The following is a 17,675-nucleotide window of genomic DNA, read 5'->3' as shown; positions in this document are numbered from 1 at the left end:
AAAAATCCCAAATCTCTTGCAAAAAACAAACAAACACACACACAAACAAACAAAAACCATACGTAAGAGCAGCTGAACTTAATGTGTAGCAGGCAAGTGACTAAGTGAGGCTCTCTACAACCTCCCGCTCAGGGGCGTAACTATAACAGGGCAAGGGGAGACAGTTGTCTGGGGGCCCACTGCCTTGGGGGGGCCCCCAGAGGCAAGTCACATAACTGACTCCCCCAGCCACGCACCCACCTGGGCTTCCTTCAATTGTATTCATCCTCCGAAACTGATGTGAGCGTTAAGACCTGGAGCGACCAGAAAGGGCATGTCTTTCTCTAGTACTATTCAATGACTTGCATCATCCACAATTTACAAAACCTTTTAAAAAACAATTTAGGATGATGTTCTATTGTGGCACGTAGGATATAGAAATTCTACTCTGCTTTTTGTTACCACTATTCAGCCTCATTTAAGATTTCTTTACTTCATGAGCTGAGCTTCAGTGTGGGGGGGGTGCATTTTAGAATCTTGTCTCTGGGCCCGCTCCAACCTTGCTACGCCCCTGCTCCCGCTTGCTTCCCTGACCCTGATCTTCAATAGAGCTCCCCCTCTCTTATTTTCAGGTCACTGGGAAAGGAGACCTTGGCCCATTCACTGCTTAACCTAAGTAGCATGCTGGATTGTAGTGAAATGTTTATGCCTCCTTCCCAAGGGAAGGCCTATATGCCAGTCTGCAAAGACCAAAACCCTTTTGAAACTTTTTCTAACAAATAGGAAATGATGGAGAGCTACATGTTCTCTTCTATGGGATTAAAGGGGCATGGTAGTGCCCCCCCCTTTTTTTTTTAGTTAAGGTGAGCAGTAACAAATGGGTCCTGGACTACTCTATTCACCCTGTAAAATAAAAAGTATGTTAGCAACCTAGCTCACTAATTAGTAATCAAAGCTTGCAGAAATTTGATACCACTGTTTCAAATGGTTAGATGCCAGGCTTAGTTTGGACATACCGAGGCTTTTAATTAATTTCCTTCTCTCAGTCTGCCAGCCTCACTAAAAAGCAGCAGTTCCCACAGGAAAACAAACAAACAGTGATTTATGGAAGACTGAAGAAAGAAGTTTACACTAAAACTAGAAGATGATGATTAAGCCTTCTTACAAGTTATGCAGATGATTTGACCAAGCCTGTTTTGGCATAGACATGTGGGACCTGACCTGACCTCATAACCCTTGCTTGCTTGGGCAAACTACCAAACTCAGCTGCTGTTTTTCATGTGAGAAAGAATGCTTAAATAAGGGTCAGCAGGTCAGGTATTTCCTTTTACATCTTTTGCAGAAAAGCTGTTTTCTACCACTAGTTCTTTCTGGGGTTAGTCAGAGTTTATAGCAGAAACAAGACACCTATTAAAGGTACAATTAGGCAGAGTTGTGTGTAAGCTTTGAGTTTAGGGGAATGCAGAAAAAAGCAGAAAATTTGGCATTGGACCTCAGCTTCCCAAGAACCTAAAATTTCATTTAAAAAGGCAAGTTTCTAGGTTTCATGCTTGTGAAGATGTGTGTGAGCAATGCCTAGTAAAATCTTAGGAACTAGACAGGTGGATGAATCTGAAGATTTCCAGTAAATGGGTGGGGCTTCTGCATGGCTCCTTGCCCCTCCCCATGCAGGGGCAGCCCCAGCCATTCTCTCTCAGTGGAGGATTTTATCCATAGGTCAGGTTGCTCCTCCTACCAGGGCCAAAAGCAAAGCAGCTCAGATAACCCATGTAGGAGGGGCATACACACTGCCTTCCAGTTTCTGCCCTGTCTAGCTCCAGAGCAGGAGCCTTGGTGCCTTTCCTGTCCCTGTGTCTTTAGGAGAGGAGAGAAATGAAGAGGGGACATGGCTGCATAAACCAGCCAGGATCTTTGTTTTTAACCCACCAAACCTTGTTTAATCACAGGGACAGTGGAGTGCAAGGGAAGTAGCAAGAGAGAGGCTTCCCTTCTGGATAAGTCTGCCTCCTCTACACATGCTGTGAGTGGCGCAAACCCCAGGCAGACTCTGAGTCCCAACCAAAGAAGTGGCGGGACTCTAAGGTGCAGCCATGGTCTCCCCCAAGTGGAGAGGACCCGGCTTGCCTTTCCAGCTCAGCAGCAGCTGCAGCCAAATGTGGTGGAGAACTGGTTGCATATGCAGCAGGCGATGTTGGGGGCTCAACTGCCCTGAAGGCCTGGAGGAGGGCTGTAAAGTTCCCAAGGGCCAGCATATGTGGCTCAGCCAGGATATATCACATATGGTGTGAGTCTTGGCAGCCCCCAACGGCCTCAGGGTTCAAGGAACTTGGTGCCAGTGTGGGTGGAGGAAATCCCTGAACATATTCGAGTCTGGCAAAGGAGAATTCAAGAAAAAAGAAAAAAAAGGGGGGGAAAGGTGGGTAAATCCTCCATTACAGAAGCCCTGGCCCTGAACACAAGGTCTTCAGTAGAGGGTGATCACCACTCCAGAGAAGCAGAGAGGCCTCTATTCACTCCTATGAGGGATCACCCTAGCTATGTAGGCCACTCAGATGACCTAGAGGCACCCAACCTCTCTCTTCAAGGCTCTCCAGTTCCCAGGGCCTCATCCCTTCCTCCTAAGGGTTTTCTAGCCTCCCAGGGCCTCATCCTTCCTCCTAAGGGTTTTCTAGCCCCCAGCTCTACTCCAGCTGGGTCATATTGCTCTCTGCCATCCCAGGGAGGACTCAGACAATTCCTCTTCAGGCAAGGAGGGTGAACTTTGCAAGGAGAGAACTGGCCTGGCATATTCTGCTTCTCTCAGGGATATTTTGCCAGGTTACTGCACAAGGTCCACAGGACCCTCAATCTAGAAGGGCAAGTGCCTTCTCCACCCATAGAAGCAGGGTAACCAGGAGGTTTCCCACCTTCTCCACCCAGTGAGTCTGATGATACTACTCCATGTCCACAACCTTTTACACAGAGCTCATGTACAACAATCAGCTACCAACATTACACACTTCTCCTTCAGTCTGAGCCCTGCACCATGAGTGTTCACCAAGGTCATGTGGCACATCTGCAGAGCAAGAGTGCACATTTATATCCTTCTTTGAATGATCTATTAATCCAACCACCCTACAGACTGCAAAGTCTCAAGAATGTCCAACAGACACTTGACTGCTGGGAAACATGCAGGTGGATTTGTAAACAGGCAAAAGAGTTCCCTGTCTCCAAGCACCCAATTCCACTACCTGGGTGCTGTTATGGACAGGAGTAGGGGCCTGGCATCCCTACCTGTCAGCTGAAGGGACAAGATAATAAAGACGTGCAACTCTCTAAGAGGCAACCATTTTAGTCCTATGCTCAACTCCAGGGGTCCATGATTTCCATCATAGAGATGGTTCCTTAGGCAAGATTTCATGAACACCCCCTTGAGTGGTCTCTGTTGCCTTGGCAGGACCAAATTGTTATCAGATTTCTAAGGAGAGCCACAGTTCCATCTCAGGTAGTGTTGGGGACACCCTGACCCCAACATTCAACCCAGAGCTACCAACCCAGAATTATATGGAACCCAGGCCTGTGTCTGATTCCATTTTATTAAGGAATCAATTAATGCCTGAATTCAGATGACCTAACCAGTACATGATACCCAGACCTCATGACTGCCTGGTAAATGATTTGTGAAAGCAGGGGTAACCTAGCATTGTTTATCACTGCTTGTGAAACTCACAAAAGACACAATGGGTCAGGCTTAATTACCAGTCTCACACTGCTAAAATTAACTTGCTCTCTGGTAATCCCCTTACCTTGCTGGCAGGATACTTCTGCCTTAGTCAAATGTATTGATTAACTAGCGTCAAACATGTACCCCTTTTTGATGTTACTTTAAACATTCTTTTGTTATAATTACACACTAGATAGATGTACACAAGAAGTAATTTAATTGCTGTCTCATACAATTAGATCTTTTCACTAACTCCTCTGACTTTTAACATTCTTGGGACCAAGAGAAGCAAATTTACTTTGGAAATGACAATAGAACAATACTCTGCTAACAGGAGATGAACTGAGATCCTGTGTTCCCTGACTGACCAAATATCCTGAACTAATATAGATAATTAAAAGACAATATCCACTGGATAACAGGAATGGACACCTTTTGTGATCAAGGAGACTCAAATCAAAGGATGGAACCACTATAAGAAGGAGTCTCTGGACATGGCAAATTAGCAATATTTGCCTAACAAGCAATACTTGCTCCTGACTGATTCCCAAGTTTGCTGCTGAAGCCACGGGGCTAAAAGCAGGAACTCTTTCCATAGACAGGAACTGTCTGTGACTTCTGCTGCGCAGTGAAAAGTCCAGACTACCCAGCCATGGTGCTCCACTTCGCTCTGAGCAGCTGCCCCCAGCCTGCTTGAAGCTTGCACTCCATGCTTCTGTTCTCCAGCACCCACGTTTCTCTTCCATCTGAAGTCTGCATCATTTCCAAGCTCCAGCAATGAACAAGTCCCTTTGTGAACCTGGTGAGATGGCTATTCAATGCACAGCCTAGCCTGCTCCCCACTTCCCTCCTCCCGACTAATCACTGCCACCCCCTTCTTCCTCCTTCTCTCTCTGTCTCTCTCTAAATGCTTTATTAGGATTTATTAGACAGCTGTAATTATTCATTGCACACACATATGAGAAAAGGCAACACAGCACTAACTAGTTGGAACTCCAGGCAATTAAAAATGCTCTCCTGGAGTTCTAGCCGCTTCTGATACATTATCATGTGCTCATTAGAACCAACAACTTTACCACCAAGGTCCATCTCAACTCATAGGACAGCATGAGGTCCAGGTCACTAATGTTAGAAGCACAGCTGATTTTAACATGGGCAGAAACCAATGTGATGTCCAGAGGTATAGGGAGCACACCGGCGGCTTAGGGACTAGCTCTTGCTGGCACCTCCCTCCCCTTTGTAACTTTTCACGTGTGTGCAAGCGTGCACAGCCACACCTCCTATGTGTGATGTCATAGCAAGGGGTGTGGCCACCAGTCTCAAGAGGGTGCATTGCCCTTTCACTGCTCTCACTTGGTGCTTCATTCACATGCCATTGGGGTTGGCTTGGGTTATCTGCTCTGAGCAGAGAAAAAATTCGCCCCCCACAACCCAAACCCAACAGGGCATGAACAAAACATTGAGTGAGAGCAGTGAGGGGTCAAGTGCACCCTCTTGAGACTAGTGGTCATGCCCCCTATGTACGACATCACGCACAAGGGGGCACCATCAGTCTCAAGATGGGTGCACTACCCCTTGGCTGCTCTCACTCAATGTTTTGTTCATGCCCTGTTGGGTTTGGGTTGTGGCTTGGCACTTCGTTCACGTGCGGCTTGGCACTTCGACACTTCATTCACATGTGGCTTGGCACTTCGTTCACTTGGCACTTCGTTCACGTGCTGTTGGAGTTGGATTGGGGGTGGCCAGCGAATTCTTTCTCTGCTCAGAGCAGAGAACCCAAGCCAACTCCAATGGTGTGTGAATAAAGGACAAAGTGAGAGCAGTGAAAGGGCAGTGCGTCCATCATAGCTACGGGTGAGGTCAAAGCAAGGGTGGTTGAGCATCTGGCAGCCCTCTGGAGGTCTGTGGGGAAGCAGGGGCAAGCTTCTGGTGGCCCCCGATGCTCCCCACGCTCCCTGCTCAATGATAGCCACATGCCTGGTGATGTCTCTCACAGCCAATCTGCAGGGGGAATTGAATGCTTTAGCAGTATGGTTAAGCCACAGACAGACTTACCAGGTAGAATGGGCTTTCAGAGATCAGGCCTTTGCACGCACAGTGCACAAGTTCATTCAGCTAGTGGTGGATTTATTTGCCACCGTGGCTTATTTATGTATTATTTATTTTTCTATGTAAACCACTTTAAGAACTTTGGTTGAAGAGTGGTATATAAATATTCATCATTGTTGTCATTATCTGAGCTGCCTTGCTATTGGCCCCATCTCAGAAGCAGGTAGGGAGCAACCTGACCTATGGATACTCTCCTGACCACTGAGGAGAGTGACCTTTCAGGTAAGTACCAATTATTCATTCTGCTGCCTGAGTTGAAGAACTATTTGACACTTCTCTCCAAATTCCATCTAAACTAAGGGCTATTTTATATGGCAGAATCAAATGGCTAACCTTTTCCAGTACTCAGTCCTTTTTTCGGGGGGGGGGAAGATACCGGAACTCCTCGGGGAAGGGGGCAATTCAATGACCATCTAGACCTCTCACATACCAAGTTAGATTATTGGGGAAAGGAAAAAATTACCCATCCAGGATTGATTCAGAGACGACCTAGACTACTCACAAAGCTGGCTGGAGTGAGCAGCAACAGCAGAATGGACCCTTGTCCAAGAGGGCAAAAGGACAACTCTGGAGGAAGCAGGCAGAGGCAGCAAGTGCAAGCAGAAGATGTGCAACACACCCTGTGCAAAGGTGGCCACTCTGAGTCTTTTAAGCCCTCCAAGCAGGAAAGCAGCCTGTTTACCTACATGGGAGAGCTTCAGATTGGTGGGCAGGCAGGAAGGCCTGTACAGAGACAGCATCACGCTCACAGCACTCTGCCTCAGTCAGGCCCACCCACCCACCCACCAAACAGCTGATTGTTGGATGGAGGGAGGAGCAGCAGCCTTCTCTCCCACCTGAGCCGGGAGAGCCAGTAGTTCAGAGGAGTAAACTCCAAGTTGGCACCTGTGTCGGCACAGGGAAAATATTCCTGATGCTGCTGACAGACTGTGGGAGCAGCGATAAGGTCCTATGGTGCCACTGTTTTTAATTAACAGAAAAATGGTGCCAGAATTCTTTTCCAGTGCATTCCACCAGAAAACAAACAAACAATGCCTGTACTGCACCACACTTAAATGCTTCCCGTTTGTGCACACTTGTTTATGTTGTAATGGCCATTGCCTACACACATAAATTGACTGAGTCTGTAAAATGCCTCCTGCTCTACAACTAATTCTGCACAGAGAAAAGCAAAATATTAAGGAGAAAAGTTCAATCCAGCATTCTTCTTGACATACTGGAGAAGCTTCTTTTGTACTGGGGTTTGGGAAAGGAATATTTAAATATGTGACCCTACTCCAACCCACAATGATGAAATCCAGGAAAAGCTTTGTTGGCCTCAACACTGTTTGGGTTGGTGGGCTTCTGCCATTTTGACCCTGCCATTTTGACCCTTATTGTTGGCAGATGAAAATGGCCAATGCAGTTCTACTGTTTCTACTTTTTTTAGGTTTAGGGTTTTGCTCCTCTCCAGTTTAGAAGCACAAACACATTTCTAGCTTTAAAAGTAGAATCTATTCAGGTTCCTCCCTCCTAGTTAATAAAAAGAACACACACAACACAGTCCCAGGTTAATTCCTTGGCAGCTCTAAGGAGGGATGGGAAAGAGCCCTGTCTGAAACCTCAGAGAGCAGCTGCTAGTCAGTGTATGTAGACAATACTAAGCTAGATGAACCAATGGTCTGATTCAGGACCAGGTAGCTTCAAATGCTCAGTCAGACAAAGTGAAAATGAGGGAAAGACTGAGAGGAGGTTACGTTGCCAATCAGTTAATTTGGGCAACCAATGCATTTTATTAAACCTGGTAAGAACTAATCTGCATATTTTCCTTTTAATTGAGAATTGCCATCTTCACAAGTTAACCCACTTCTGCCTCAAACATTCACGCATCCACCAACTTGAATCAGGGTGGATAACGTCATCACAAACTACATCGCTGAGGTGTCCCCATGTGTTACTACACCTATACCAAATTTGATTCAAATTTGTTACACATTTCACAAGTTAGCCCGCTTGTGCCTCAAATGTTCTTGTGTCCGCTATCTTGAATTGCGGCAGATGACATAATCACAAAATACGCTGTTGAGGTGTCCCTATGTGTCACTACAACTGTACTAAATTTGGTCCAAATCCGTCCAGGCATTGTGAAATTGACAGAGACATGCATGCGCGTATGCACACACATATACGGACTCAGAAAGCCTTAGGAACATAGGAAACTGCCATATACTGAGTCAGACCATTGGTCTATCTAGCTCAGTATTGTCTTCACAGACTGGCAGTGGCTTCTCCAAGGTTGCAGGCAAGAATCTCTCTCAGCCCTATCTTGGAGAAGACAGAGAGGGAACTTGAAACCTTCTGCTCTTCCCAGAGCCGCTTCATCCCCTGAGGGGAATATCCTGCAGTGCTCACACATCAAGTCTCCCATTCAGAAGCAACCAGGGCAGACCCTGCTTAACTATGGGGACAAGTCATGCTTGCTACCACAAGACCAGCTCTTCTCTAGCCTTAAGGAAAGTAGGTTAATGACCACATTCACCAAGGCAAGAAGAGATCACATCTAACTTCTAGAGGAGAATAACAGTTTGCTTGAACAAATGTTTTAATGTCTCTGAAGGGCATTTTTTTAAAAAATCAGCATTCAGCTATAGGAAGATACATAGCCCCTACGTAATAATGTGCCACAATCCTTCTTAAAATTAATCAGAATAGAAGAAACGACATAATCAAAACAAAGTCTTAGAAAAATAACAGGGGAAAAAGAAAATTTTTGAATCAGCATAGAAATGTTGGGGAACAGCTATAATTATTACAATCATGATAATTATAGCTATTCCCCAGCGTTTCTATGCTGATTGTGATCCGAACACTCATGGGTTGTATGGTTACCTGCTTATGTCAATAGGTATGGTTTGGGCGGAGTCTTACCATAACATAGTGAATCTACAGAAAATGAAGGACTTCCTTAAGTTGTTGTAATTCCTTAAGTGCAAAATTAAATGAATGTATTTTGCCTAAACTATGCATATAAGCAGGTAGCATATGGAGAAGTGTCCACATGATTTGGGGATTGTGATGGCAGCCATGCTACCAACATAATATGTGAACTGGGATGAAGTCTTCTTGTGACACTAATGAATTTGATCCTTTTATTTTATTATTTTTATTATTATTACATTTATATCCCGCTCTTCCTCCAAGGAGCCCAGAGCGGTGTACTACATACTTGAGTTTCTCCTCACAACAACCCTGTGAAGTAGGTTAGGCTGAGAGAGAAGTGACTGGCCCAGAGTCACCCAGCTAGCATCATGGCTGAATGGGGATTTGAACTTGGGTCTCCCCGGTCCTAGTCCAGCACTCTAACCACTACACCACACTGGCTCAGCAGGTAAAATGTGCCATCAAGATTTTGACTCTTGGCGCCCACAGAGCCCTGTGGTTTTCTTTGGAATAATACAGGAGAGGTTTACCATTGCCTCCTCCCATGCAGTATGAGATGATACCTTTCAGCATCTTTCTATATTGAAAGATATAGCTGCTGCCCGATATAGTACCCACGGGGATTCAAACCGGCAAGCTTCTGCTTGTTAGTCAAGCTGAAGTGTTGATTTTATTGTAAGACACTCAAAATATTTATACTTGAGTGGAATATAAATGTTTTTAATAAAACAAACAAAGAAATAAATGTTTGCCTGTCTAAATTTGAGAGATTGCCTATATTAGAAATTGTCCAATTCAGATTTGAATTGTTTTTGGCAATGTTCCAAATGCAGTTGTAGAACTTGAAACTTCAATGGCAAACTGTTCAGAATAGCATGCAGCGTTTTCACTGACTTCAGTAGAACAGTGGATGTTTAGGGGATTACTAGCCTTTAGAAAGAGGTCCCATAAGTTGTTACCCTTCTACACAAACTCTACTTTGTTGCCCATTAGATACAATAAAGGTTTCCCAAGATCATAAAAACCCTCTAACACCTACTGCTTCTCGGAGACACAGTTTCTTTAGCTCTTCCAGGCGCTGGCGCAGTGTTTCCTCCAGAGCTTCTTGCCTGGATTTCAAAGCAGCGAGCATGTCTTTCTTGGCAGACTGAGAACTATCTGACTCTTGGGAACCTGTCAATAAACAATGATATCATTAGGTCAGCTGACATTATAGCACACATCTGCAGTAGTAATGAAGCTGATGGATACAGACACTTGAAAAGGAACCAGACAACTAAAAGAAACAGGTGCTGTGTTGCATGGCTGCATTTGCTCATGACAAGTTCATAATAGTTATACTAATGGGAAGAGCATGAACATCTAAACAATGCATTTACATTCATTCAGATAAAACAAGACTCTTTAAAGATGTCACTATTAACATTTCCTACAATTTATATTTGCAAAGCTGAAGAAACGTCTCAGTCATAGGCATTCTTGCAACAGTTCATTAGCACAAGACCCTCTTCCTGGTCAAGGTCCTACTTCCCTTTCAACTTCTGCCAAGTGCTCCTTCAAGCAGCCTTGCACTGTCCATGCTCTCCAGTTAGTCTCATATAATTACTCCACCATCCAGTCAATAACAAGGACTTTCATCCATAGACATGGCTGGCTCAAACCGCTGCAGCAATTGTGTATACAGCACTAAGGGAGAAAAAGAATCTCCTACATCTGTTGACTGCATGCAGACAATTTTCCATGAAACTGGCTCTACATGCAACCACTGTACAAGCCAGCACAGCTTGCTTCCACAGTTTAAACTTGGGTTGCGATTGCAAAAATAGGCCACACATGCATGAACAGTGACCACAAGAAAAGACAACTGGTGCCAGGCCACCTTTGTGTCCCTTGCTCTACACATTCCAAAGTTGTCCATTTCCTCAGTATGACTAAACTTTTACAAGGGTATGTGCTCTGAAAAAAAGGAGATTTCCTGTAAAATATTTAAAATGAAGACACTCATAGACATTGGCTGCCATTTAACGATATCACAACCACATCTCTATATCTATAGTAACGTGACATTTGCAGCACACCTTAATCTAACATCTATATGGAGCACAGAGTGAAATTAAGAACAAGACTGGGACTTTGCTCAACAGAACTTCGAGTCAGTTTGTTTTTTAAATGTGCAGATAACCTTTGCAACAGATTATCCTTCCAGGTTAGTTGCACACCTTATGAGACTGTTCCACCACAACCACCATTCCACCAATGTTTCATTTGAAAACATGTTCCAGACTTTTTGTTTTTTGATACCTAAGTAAATGTTTTAATCCTTTAGGAGAGAGATTTCATACATCTCTGTAAGGAACTCTTAACATCTGGCTGCTCTGGAAGCCATTTCCAGGCTAGGGTTATCTTCAAAGAGACCTTCAGTGGCCCAGAGATTCAGCAATGAAATGGCAGTTGGCACATCTGAGGTCTGGGGGAAGGCTCACAAACATCGTTGTCCCCCCTGCCATGCCTCTTCCATCTGCCCCTGAGAACCAGGAGCCATAAGGAGGTGGGATTTAAATAAATAACTAAATGTTTGACTGTTCCATTATATTAAAAGGCTACCAACATATACCACCTTTCATAAACTGTCTCAGGGAGGTTTCCAAAAAAGATATTAACACAATAATAAACTACAGTAAAAATATTTAAACAAGATAAAATCAGTAACAATTAAAAACACAAAACCATAAAACCATAAAAGACAGCTCATCAAACAGCACAAGTAGTAAAAAGAGCACCCCCCCTAGAAGCCAAAGGCCTGTCTATCGTAATCTAACCTGTCAGAATAAATCCTAGGCTGAACTCTTGTCCTTGACAGCTTGTTTTCTATGGGTAGGGAGATTTTTTTGTGTGGGAGAGCATTCAACTAAGCAACCCCCACCGAGTTCAGGAAACATTTTACTATTTGCTTCTGCTCATTGTGTAAACTGGTCTTAAAACAGATATTCTTTCCATCACTATCTACAGTAGAATGGAGCAGTGTACCCTGAGAGGAAGGCATGGAAGGAGGCACCAAAGCCAGGGGAGAGCATAACGTCGTCCCCCATAGAGACCAGCTCTGGCCTGTGAGCAGTGTCGGGGCAGCCCCTCCTCCTCCTTCCCAGGAGTACTGAAAGACCAGTGTGCCCTGAGAGGAAGGCAAGAAAAGAGGTGACCAGGCCAGGGAGCACTTGTCCTCAACTCCTGAAAAGACCAACAGCCTGAGATGTTTTATTGATCTTCTGCAATTTGCATCTTTTAATATTGTAAACTGCTTTGGGTGCCTTTGTCAAGGCAGAAAGGCACTATAAAAATGTAGTAAATAAATAAATAATAATAATTCCAGTTTTTCAAGAAAAATTTCAAGAAAATTTTCAAAAATTTTCAAGAAAATTTTCAAAAAAACAAAAAAAAAAACAAATAAGAGACCAGAATGAGAAGGCAAGAAGGAACAGCCATGTAAAAGGGTCTTCCCAGAAAAAGAGCCACACTGTCATCCACACACTGAGATGTACACATTTTTTCCAAAACAGGCCTTTACTAATGATGAAAAAAGTAATGTGAAGATAAAAGGGAAATGGAGGTGGGAGGAAAATGAGAGAGGGATGACAGAGGCATGGACAACAGGTGAAAGAAATGTGCCTCTGAGGAATACTGTTAGAGAAAACCAGCCAAAAGCAGATTGAATGAATGCCCAGAAAAGGGGAAAATTCCCAGCATCAGCCATATGACATCACTGATGTCCAGATGTGCAATCCAGTGTGGCCCTTTTGAAACAGCTTTTGTTTATTTCTTACATGTCCTAATGCCATAAACAATTAATATTTCAATGTAGCTGCTATTCATGGTGTATTCTGTTGCTTGGCTGCCAGTGTAAGGCTCTTAGCCAAAAGCTGGCCATCTGGAACACACTCTGAAGAACTCAGACTGGCGGTGAAGGTACAGAGTATGTTCCCTCATGCTAGAAGTCAGGCGTGATTCACTGCCTCAGGATGTCAGCAAACAACAGAAAGTGGCCATAAACAGCCACTATCTCTCAGCTCTGACTAACAAATAGGATATCCTTCACAGCATACAGACAAGATAATGACTTTGTACCCATCTGGAATTCCCGCAGCACAGGATACGTGTATGTATGTGTGTGTATATATGACTGTTCTGCATTAGCTCCCTTTTGCTTATCTGCTGCCTTGATGACTGGACAGTTTCACTATTTATCAAGTAGAGAGCAACAGGAAGTTCATGTCTACAGATGTGGTGATGGGAAAAGACAGTCCACTCATAAATGTGAAGAGGAAATACTGGTCTGAATGTCTAGAGCATGTTCAAATATATTCCGAATTATTTAGAGAAAAGCTGTAGAAATGGCAGCCTTTCTACCATGTGGAATGGTACATACAAGCAAAGCAAAACAAAACAAAAAACCCCACACACTCCACACACACACACACACACACACACACACACACACACACCCCCACAACAGGCTTAAGCCCACGAACGTTAGCCATGATGTTTAGCTGTGCACTCTTTAAACACTTTGTCATTACTAACTTTTGCCAATATATATCTCCCTTTCATCACACATATCTGGAAGCTCTCTATCACCTTTCTCTCTCTGCAAATTATGGGAGTTTGCCACAATGAAGGACAAAGGACCCATCTAGGTTTTAAGAAAGGAATGTGACAGGAGACAGGATTAAAGCTATGCCAAAGCATTCACAATAAAAGCAAAGTAATACTCATAAAAGCTTACTCTGAGTTCATATTAACATTTAAAACATTCTTAAGGCCTAAATACCAAGCCTGTATTTGAATTTCATAAGTCTGGTTTGAGTCTCTTGTGTTTGAGTCTCTTTTGAAATGGGGTTGGGGGTTAATTCAGGGTGGAGTGCACTTTTATTCTACTCTCACACACTCTTCTTTCCTTCTCTGTGGTTAGTGAATGAGCAAACAGATGTGCATGTGTAGATAACAAGCAGGTCACCGGTGGCATTCCACCACATGCGAGTCCAAGTCTGGCAACCCACCTTGCAGAAACCTATATACTGGGAGGGGGGAGTATGTAAATTGACCTAAAGTTCTATTGATTTGCTATGTGATTTTTGCCAAGTCACAGCTGTCCCCTCATACTCTTGCTTTGTCTTTTCAGAACTAGGATGGAACTGAGGTGGCGTGGTTACTGCCAAAAACAGCAAGTGTGGGGTCCCTTCTTCCTTTCTCCTCCAATAACATGAGCAATACAAGATCTGTGACTGAGCAATATAAAATCTGTAACATAGCATCTGCTAAGAGTTTCCCTGAGCTTGCTGCACTTCACTAGGCATGTGCACGAAACATTTTGTGCAGGCAGGGGAAGAGCAGTAGGTTTAAGGAGCAGGTATGCAGGTACTTAACTGCTCCTCTGCTGCCCTGCCGCCATTCTGGTTGTGGTGCTGTGTTGCCAAAAAGAACATGCGTGGCTGCTTCCTTGTTTCCAGCAGCCTGCGCACAGTGCTGGTATGTACACGGTGTTGGTATGTGCCAATGCTGCACATTGTGCAGGCTGCTGGGAACAAGGAAGCAGCTCTGCATGTTGTTTTTGGCAACACAGTGCCACAACTGGAATGGTGGTGGGGCAGAGAGGAGCAGCTAAGCACCTGCATACCTGCTCCTTAAACCTACTGCTCACCCCCCATCAAAACATTTAGGCTACGGCAACTTGAATCATTTTGGTGCTTGAATTAGAGGTGTTGAAACCATCTGCTCACATGCCTACACTTCATTTGCTGCCACTTGTGGGATGGGGAAACTCAGAGTGATGATGATGTCGCATCACATATTTTTGTATGTGGCATTATTAAGGAAAAGGAAGAGACCACATGGCTGCTGTTTTCAACAGTAGCAATGCAATAGCTGAAACTGACCTATCCAGAATACTCATACCTATGTTCTGACCTATCCAGAATACTCTTGAGTTATGCAAACTCATAGAATGTTCAGCTTTATGGGGTCATGTTATTAAATAAGAAGGCTGAAATAGCACACTTTTTCTCTCTTTCTAGAAGCTATGACCTCCTCCCACTTTTCCTCTATTGGGTGGGCTCTCTCTATTGTCGTTTGTTTATATTTTTAATAAAACCAATAAACATCTTTTTAAAAAGGCAGTACAATGCAGCAATCAGTAAAATAACTGAAAAGCATTTGTGGTTTCATGAAGTTTCATCAACACAACCAGAAAGAGTCCATACAAAAATTGGAATTACATAATTCAATAGTGAAAAGAAGGAAGATCAATAAATAGAAGCGCAAAGGAAAACTAGGTTAAGCAAAAACATAACATAGGAACTGAGACGTGAAAGTGATGGATAGGGGGAAAAAATCTCACACATGATTTAGGCCACCTCTCTGTATTTATAGCCTGTACATTTACAAATCCTCTTGGTTATTGTTTATTCTATCTAGATATATAAGGATGCTATCAATGTTGCAACAATAAGGCATTGTTACTGCTCTTCAAAAAACAATGCAAGTCCTTGGCAAGAGTAATATGAGGGCACTTACAAGAAGAACTGAAGTAAAACTCCACATGTATTCTCTTCATAATTATGTTCTCAATATATATAAGGCTGTATTTTACATGGCATTTGCTATGGTGAACACGTGAAGGACAGACACATTTCTAAATGCTGAGCAACATGTGATGGACATGCAAAAAGGTGTTCTTGATTGGCTGTATCTAACTTTATGTTCTTGACTACAGCAAATACCATAGTACACATGGTAAACATGACTGCCATATAAAAAGTATGAACTTGCCTCAAATATTTTGTGTTAAGGGAATACATGTGCCTGTAAACATATAATGATACACACCAGAAATCTGTGGCCAGTCATGGTTCCTTGGTGTATTTCATAGAATGACAAAATGTTGAAGTTGGACGGAATCCAGCAGTACAAGAATCATGTAACTGTCTGGAGACTCTACTGAATATTTATACTATATTATGTTTAACATTAGCCTCATTCAGATGTACTCAAGTACACCGTCCAAAGTGGGAATGGAAATCCCTCCCCACCACCACTGTCCATCATCCCCTCTCACTCACCCTCCCACTTACCGAGGCTTACAGCCTTTGGCTGAAGTGGTGAAGGCTGTAAGCGTAATGGAGGGTGCTTCTAAGAGTGGGAGACCCGAGTGTAAAATAATATTATTATTTATTCGATTTCTATAACGCCCTTCCAAAAATGGCTCAGGGAAGTTTACACAGAGAAATAATAAATAAATAAGATGGATCCCTGTCCCCAAAGGGCTCACAATTTAAAACAAAACAAAACACAAACACGATAGACACCAGCAACAGTCACTGGAGGTACTGTGCTGGGGGTGGATAGGGCCAGTTACTCTCCCCCTGCTTAATAAAGGAATCACCACGTTAAAAGGTGCCTCTTTGCCAAATTAGTAGGGTTTGTTAGTTTCCCCTTTATCAGTAAGCAAATCTATATTTTTTGGTTGTGCTAATTACTGGGCCTTTATGTCTGCTGAGCAGCATTCTGATCTGGGTGTAAAATCTAGATCAGCAATAATGACTTGCCACCTGCAACAATAAAACACATTATGCTCATGGAACATCCAAAGAATGTACATACCATCCTCACTACTCCTCACAAAGCTGAATGGTGAGAACAAGAACAGGAAAAGATGTGACTAATCAGGTTTATTCAAATGCATAAAGGTAAAGTGTGCTGTTGAGTTCTGACCACAGAGCACTGTGGTTGACTTTGGTAGGATACAGGAGGGGTTTGCCATTGCCTCCTCCCGCGCATATGAGATTATGCCTTTCAGCATCTTCCTATATCACTAGTGCCTGATCTAGGTGTTTCCCATACCAGTGGGGATTTGAACCGGCAACCTCTGGCTTGGTAGTCAAGCCAATTCCCTGCTGCCACCAGCATGGGATAAGGAATTAGAGACTACAAATTCCTTGTGTATCCATCTTATTGCATTTCTGCTGTATCTAGGATGGGGGAGTTTAATCTGGAGGCTGGGAAGCAGCACCAGTTCAAACAGTGCTTAACCCCAAGGTGCTTAAAAAACAATACTTTTAATCATGCAAAACTACTATGAATGTGTTTTCACCTAACAAGCAGAATAGCTCAGAGAGGTTAATAATAATGACAATATTCTTAATGCAGGAGGCTCATCCATTCTCAAAGAAACCACTAGTGCAGCATCAGTCTTATAAGAATATAAGCATAGCCCTGCTGGATCAGGCCCAAGGCCCATCTAGTCCAGCATCCTGTTTCACACGGTGGCCCACCAGATTATTATTTTTATTATTTTTACATTTATATCCCGCTCTTCCTCCAAGGAGCCCAGAGCGGTGTACTACATACTTGAGGTTCTCTTTCACAACAACCCTGTGAAGTAGGTTAGGCTGAGAGAGAAGTGACTGGCCCAGAGTCACCCAGCTAGTTTCATGGCTGAATTTGATCTCGGGTCTCCCCGGTCCTAGTCCGGCACTCTAACCACTACACCATGCTGGCTCTCAGATGCCACTTGAAGCCTACAGGCAGGAGTTGTGGGCATGCCCTCTCTCATGCTGTTACTACCCTGCAACTGGTATTTAGAGGCATCCTGCCTTTGAGGCTGGAGGTGGCCTATAGCCCTCTGACTAGTAGCCATTCATAGACCTCTCCTCCATGAAGTTATTCAAACCCCTCTTAAAGCCATCCAGGTTGTTGGCTGTCACCACATCTTGTGGCAGAGAATTCCACAAGCTGAGTATGTGTTGTGTTAAAAAGGACCTCCGTTTGCTAGCCTAAATTTCTTGGCAATCAATTTCATGGGATGACCCCTGGTTCTAGTGTTATGTGAGAGGGAGAAGAATTTCTCTCTACCCACTTTCTCCACACCATGCATGATGTTATAGACCTCGATCATGTCTCCCTGCAGTCGTCTTTA

At 43.7% G+C, this 17,675-nt stretch overlaps 1 protein-coding gene across 13 annotated transcripts in view; it reads right to left on the bottom strand.

Annotated features, from left to right (window-relative positions):
* The window catches only part of FRMD4A (FERM domain containing 4A), a 614,972-nt gene that overhangs the window by 32,590 nt on the left and 564,707 nt on the right, over positions 1 to 17,675 (bottom strand). For all 13 annotated transcript variants that reach the window (XM_053257645.1, XM_053257644.1, XM_053257646.1 and 10 more), the window contains one exon: positions 9,750 to 9,883. In XM_053257645.1, the coding sequence (XP_053113620.1) occupies positions 9,750 to 9,883 (134 nt within the window). The remainder of the gene's footprint in view (positions 1 to 9,749; positions 9,884 to 17,675) is intronic.

The sequence above is a fragment of the Hemicordylus capensis genome, chromosome 5 (genome assembly GCF_027244095.1).
Source record: "Hemicordylus capensis ecotype Gifberg chromosome 5, rHemCap1.1.pri, whole genome shotgun sequence".
Lineage (NCBI taxonomy): Eukaryota > Metazoa > Chordata > Lepidosauria > Squamata > Cordylidae > Hemicordylus > Hemicordylus capensis.
This window is presented reverse-complemented; position numbering and strand designations above follow the sequence as displayed.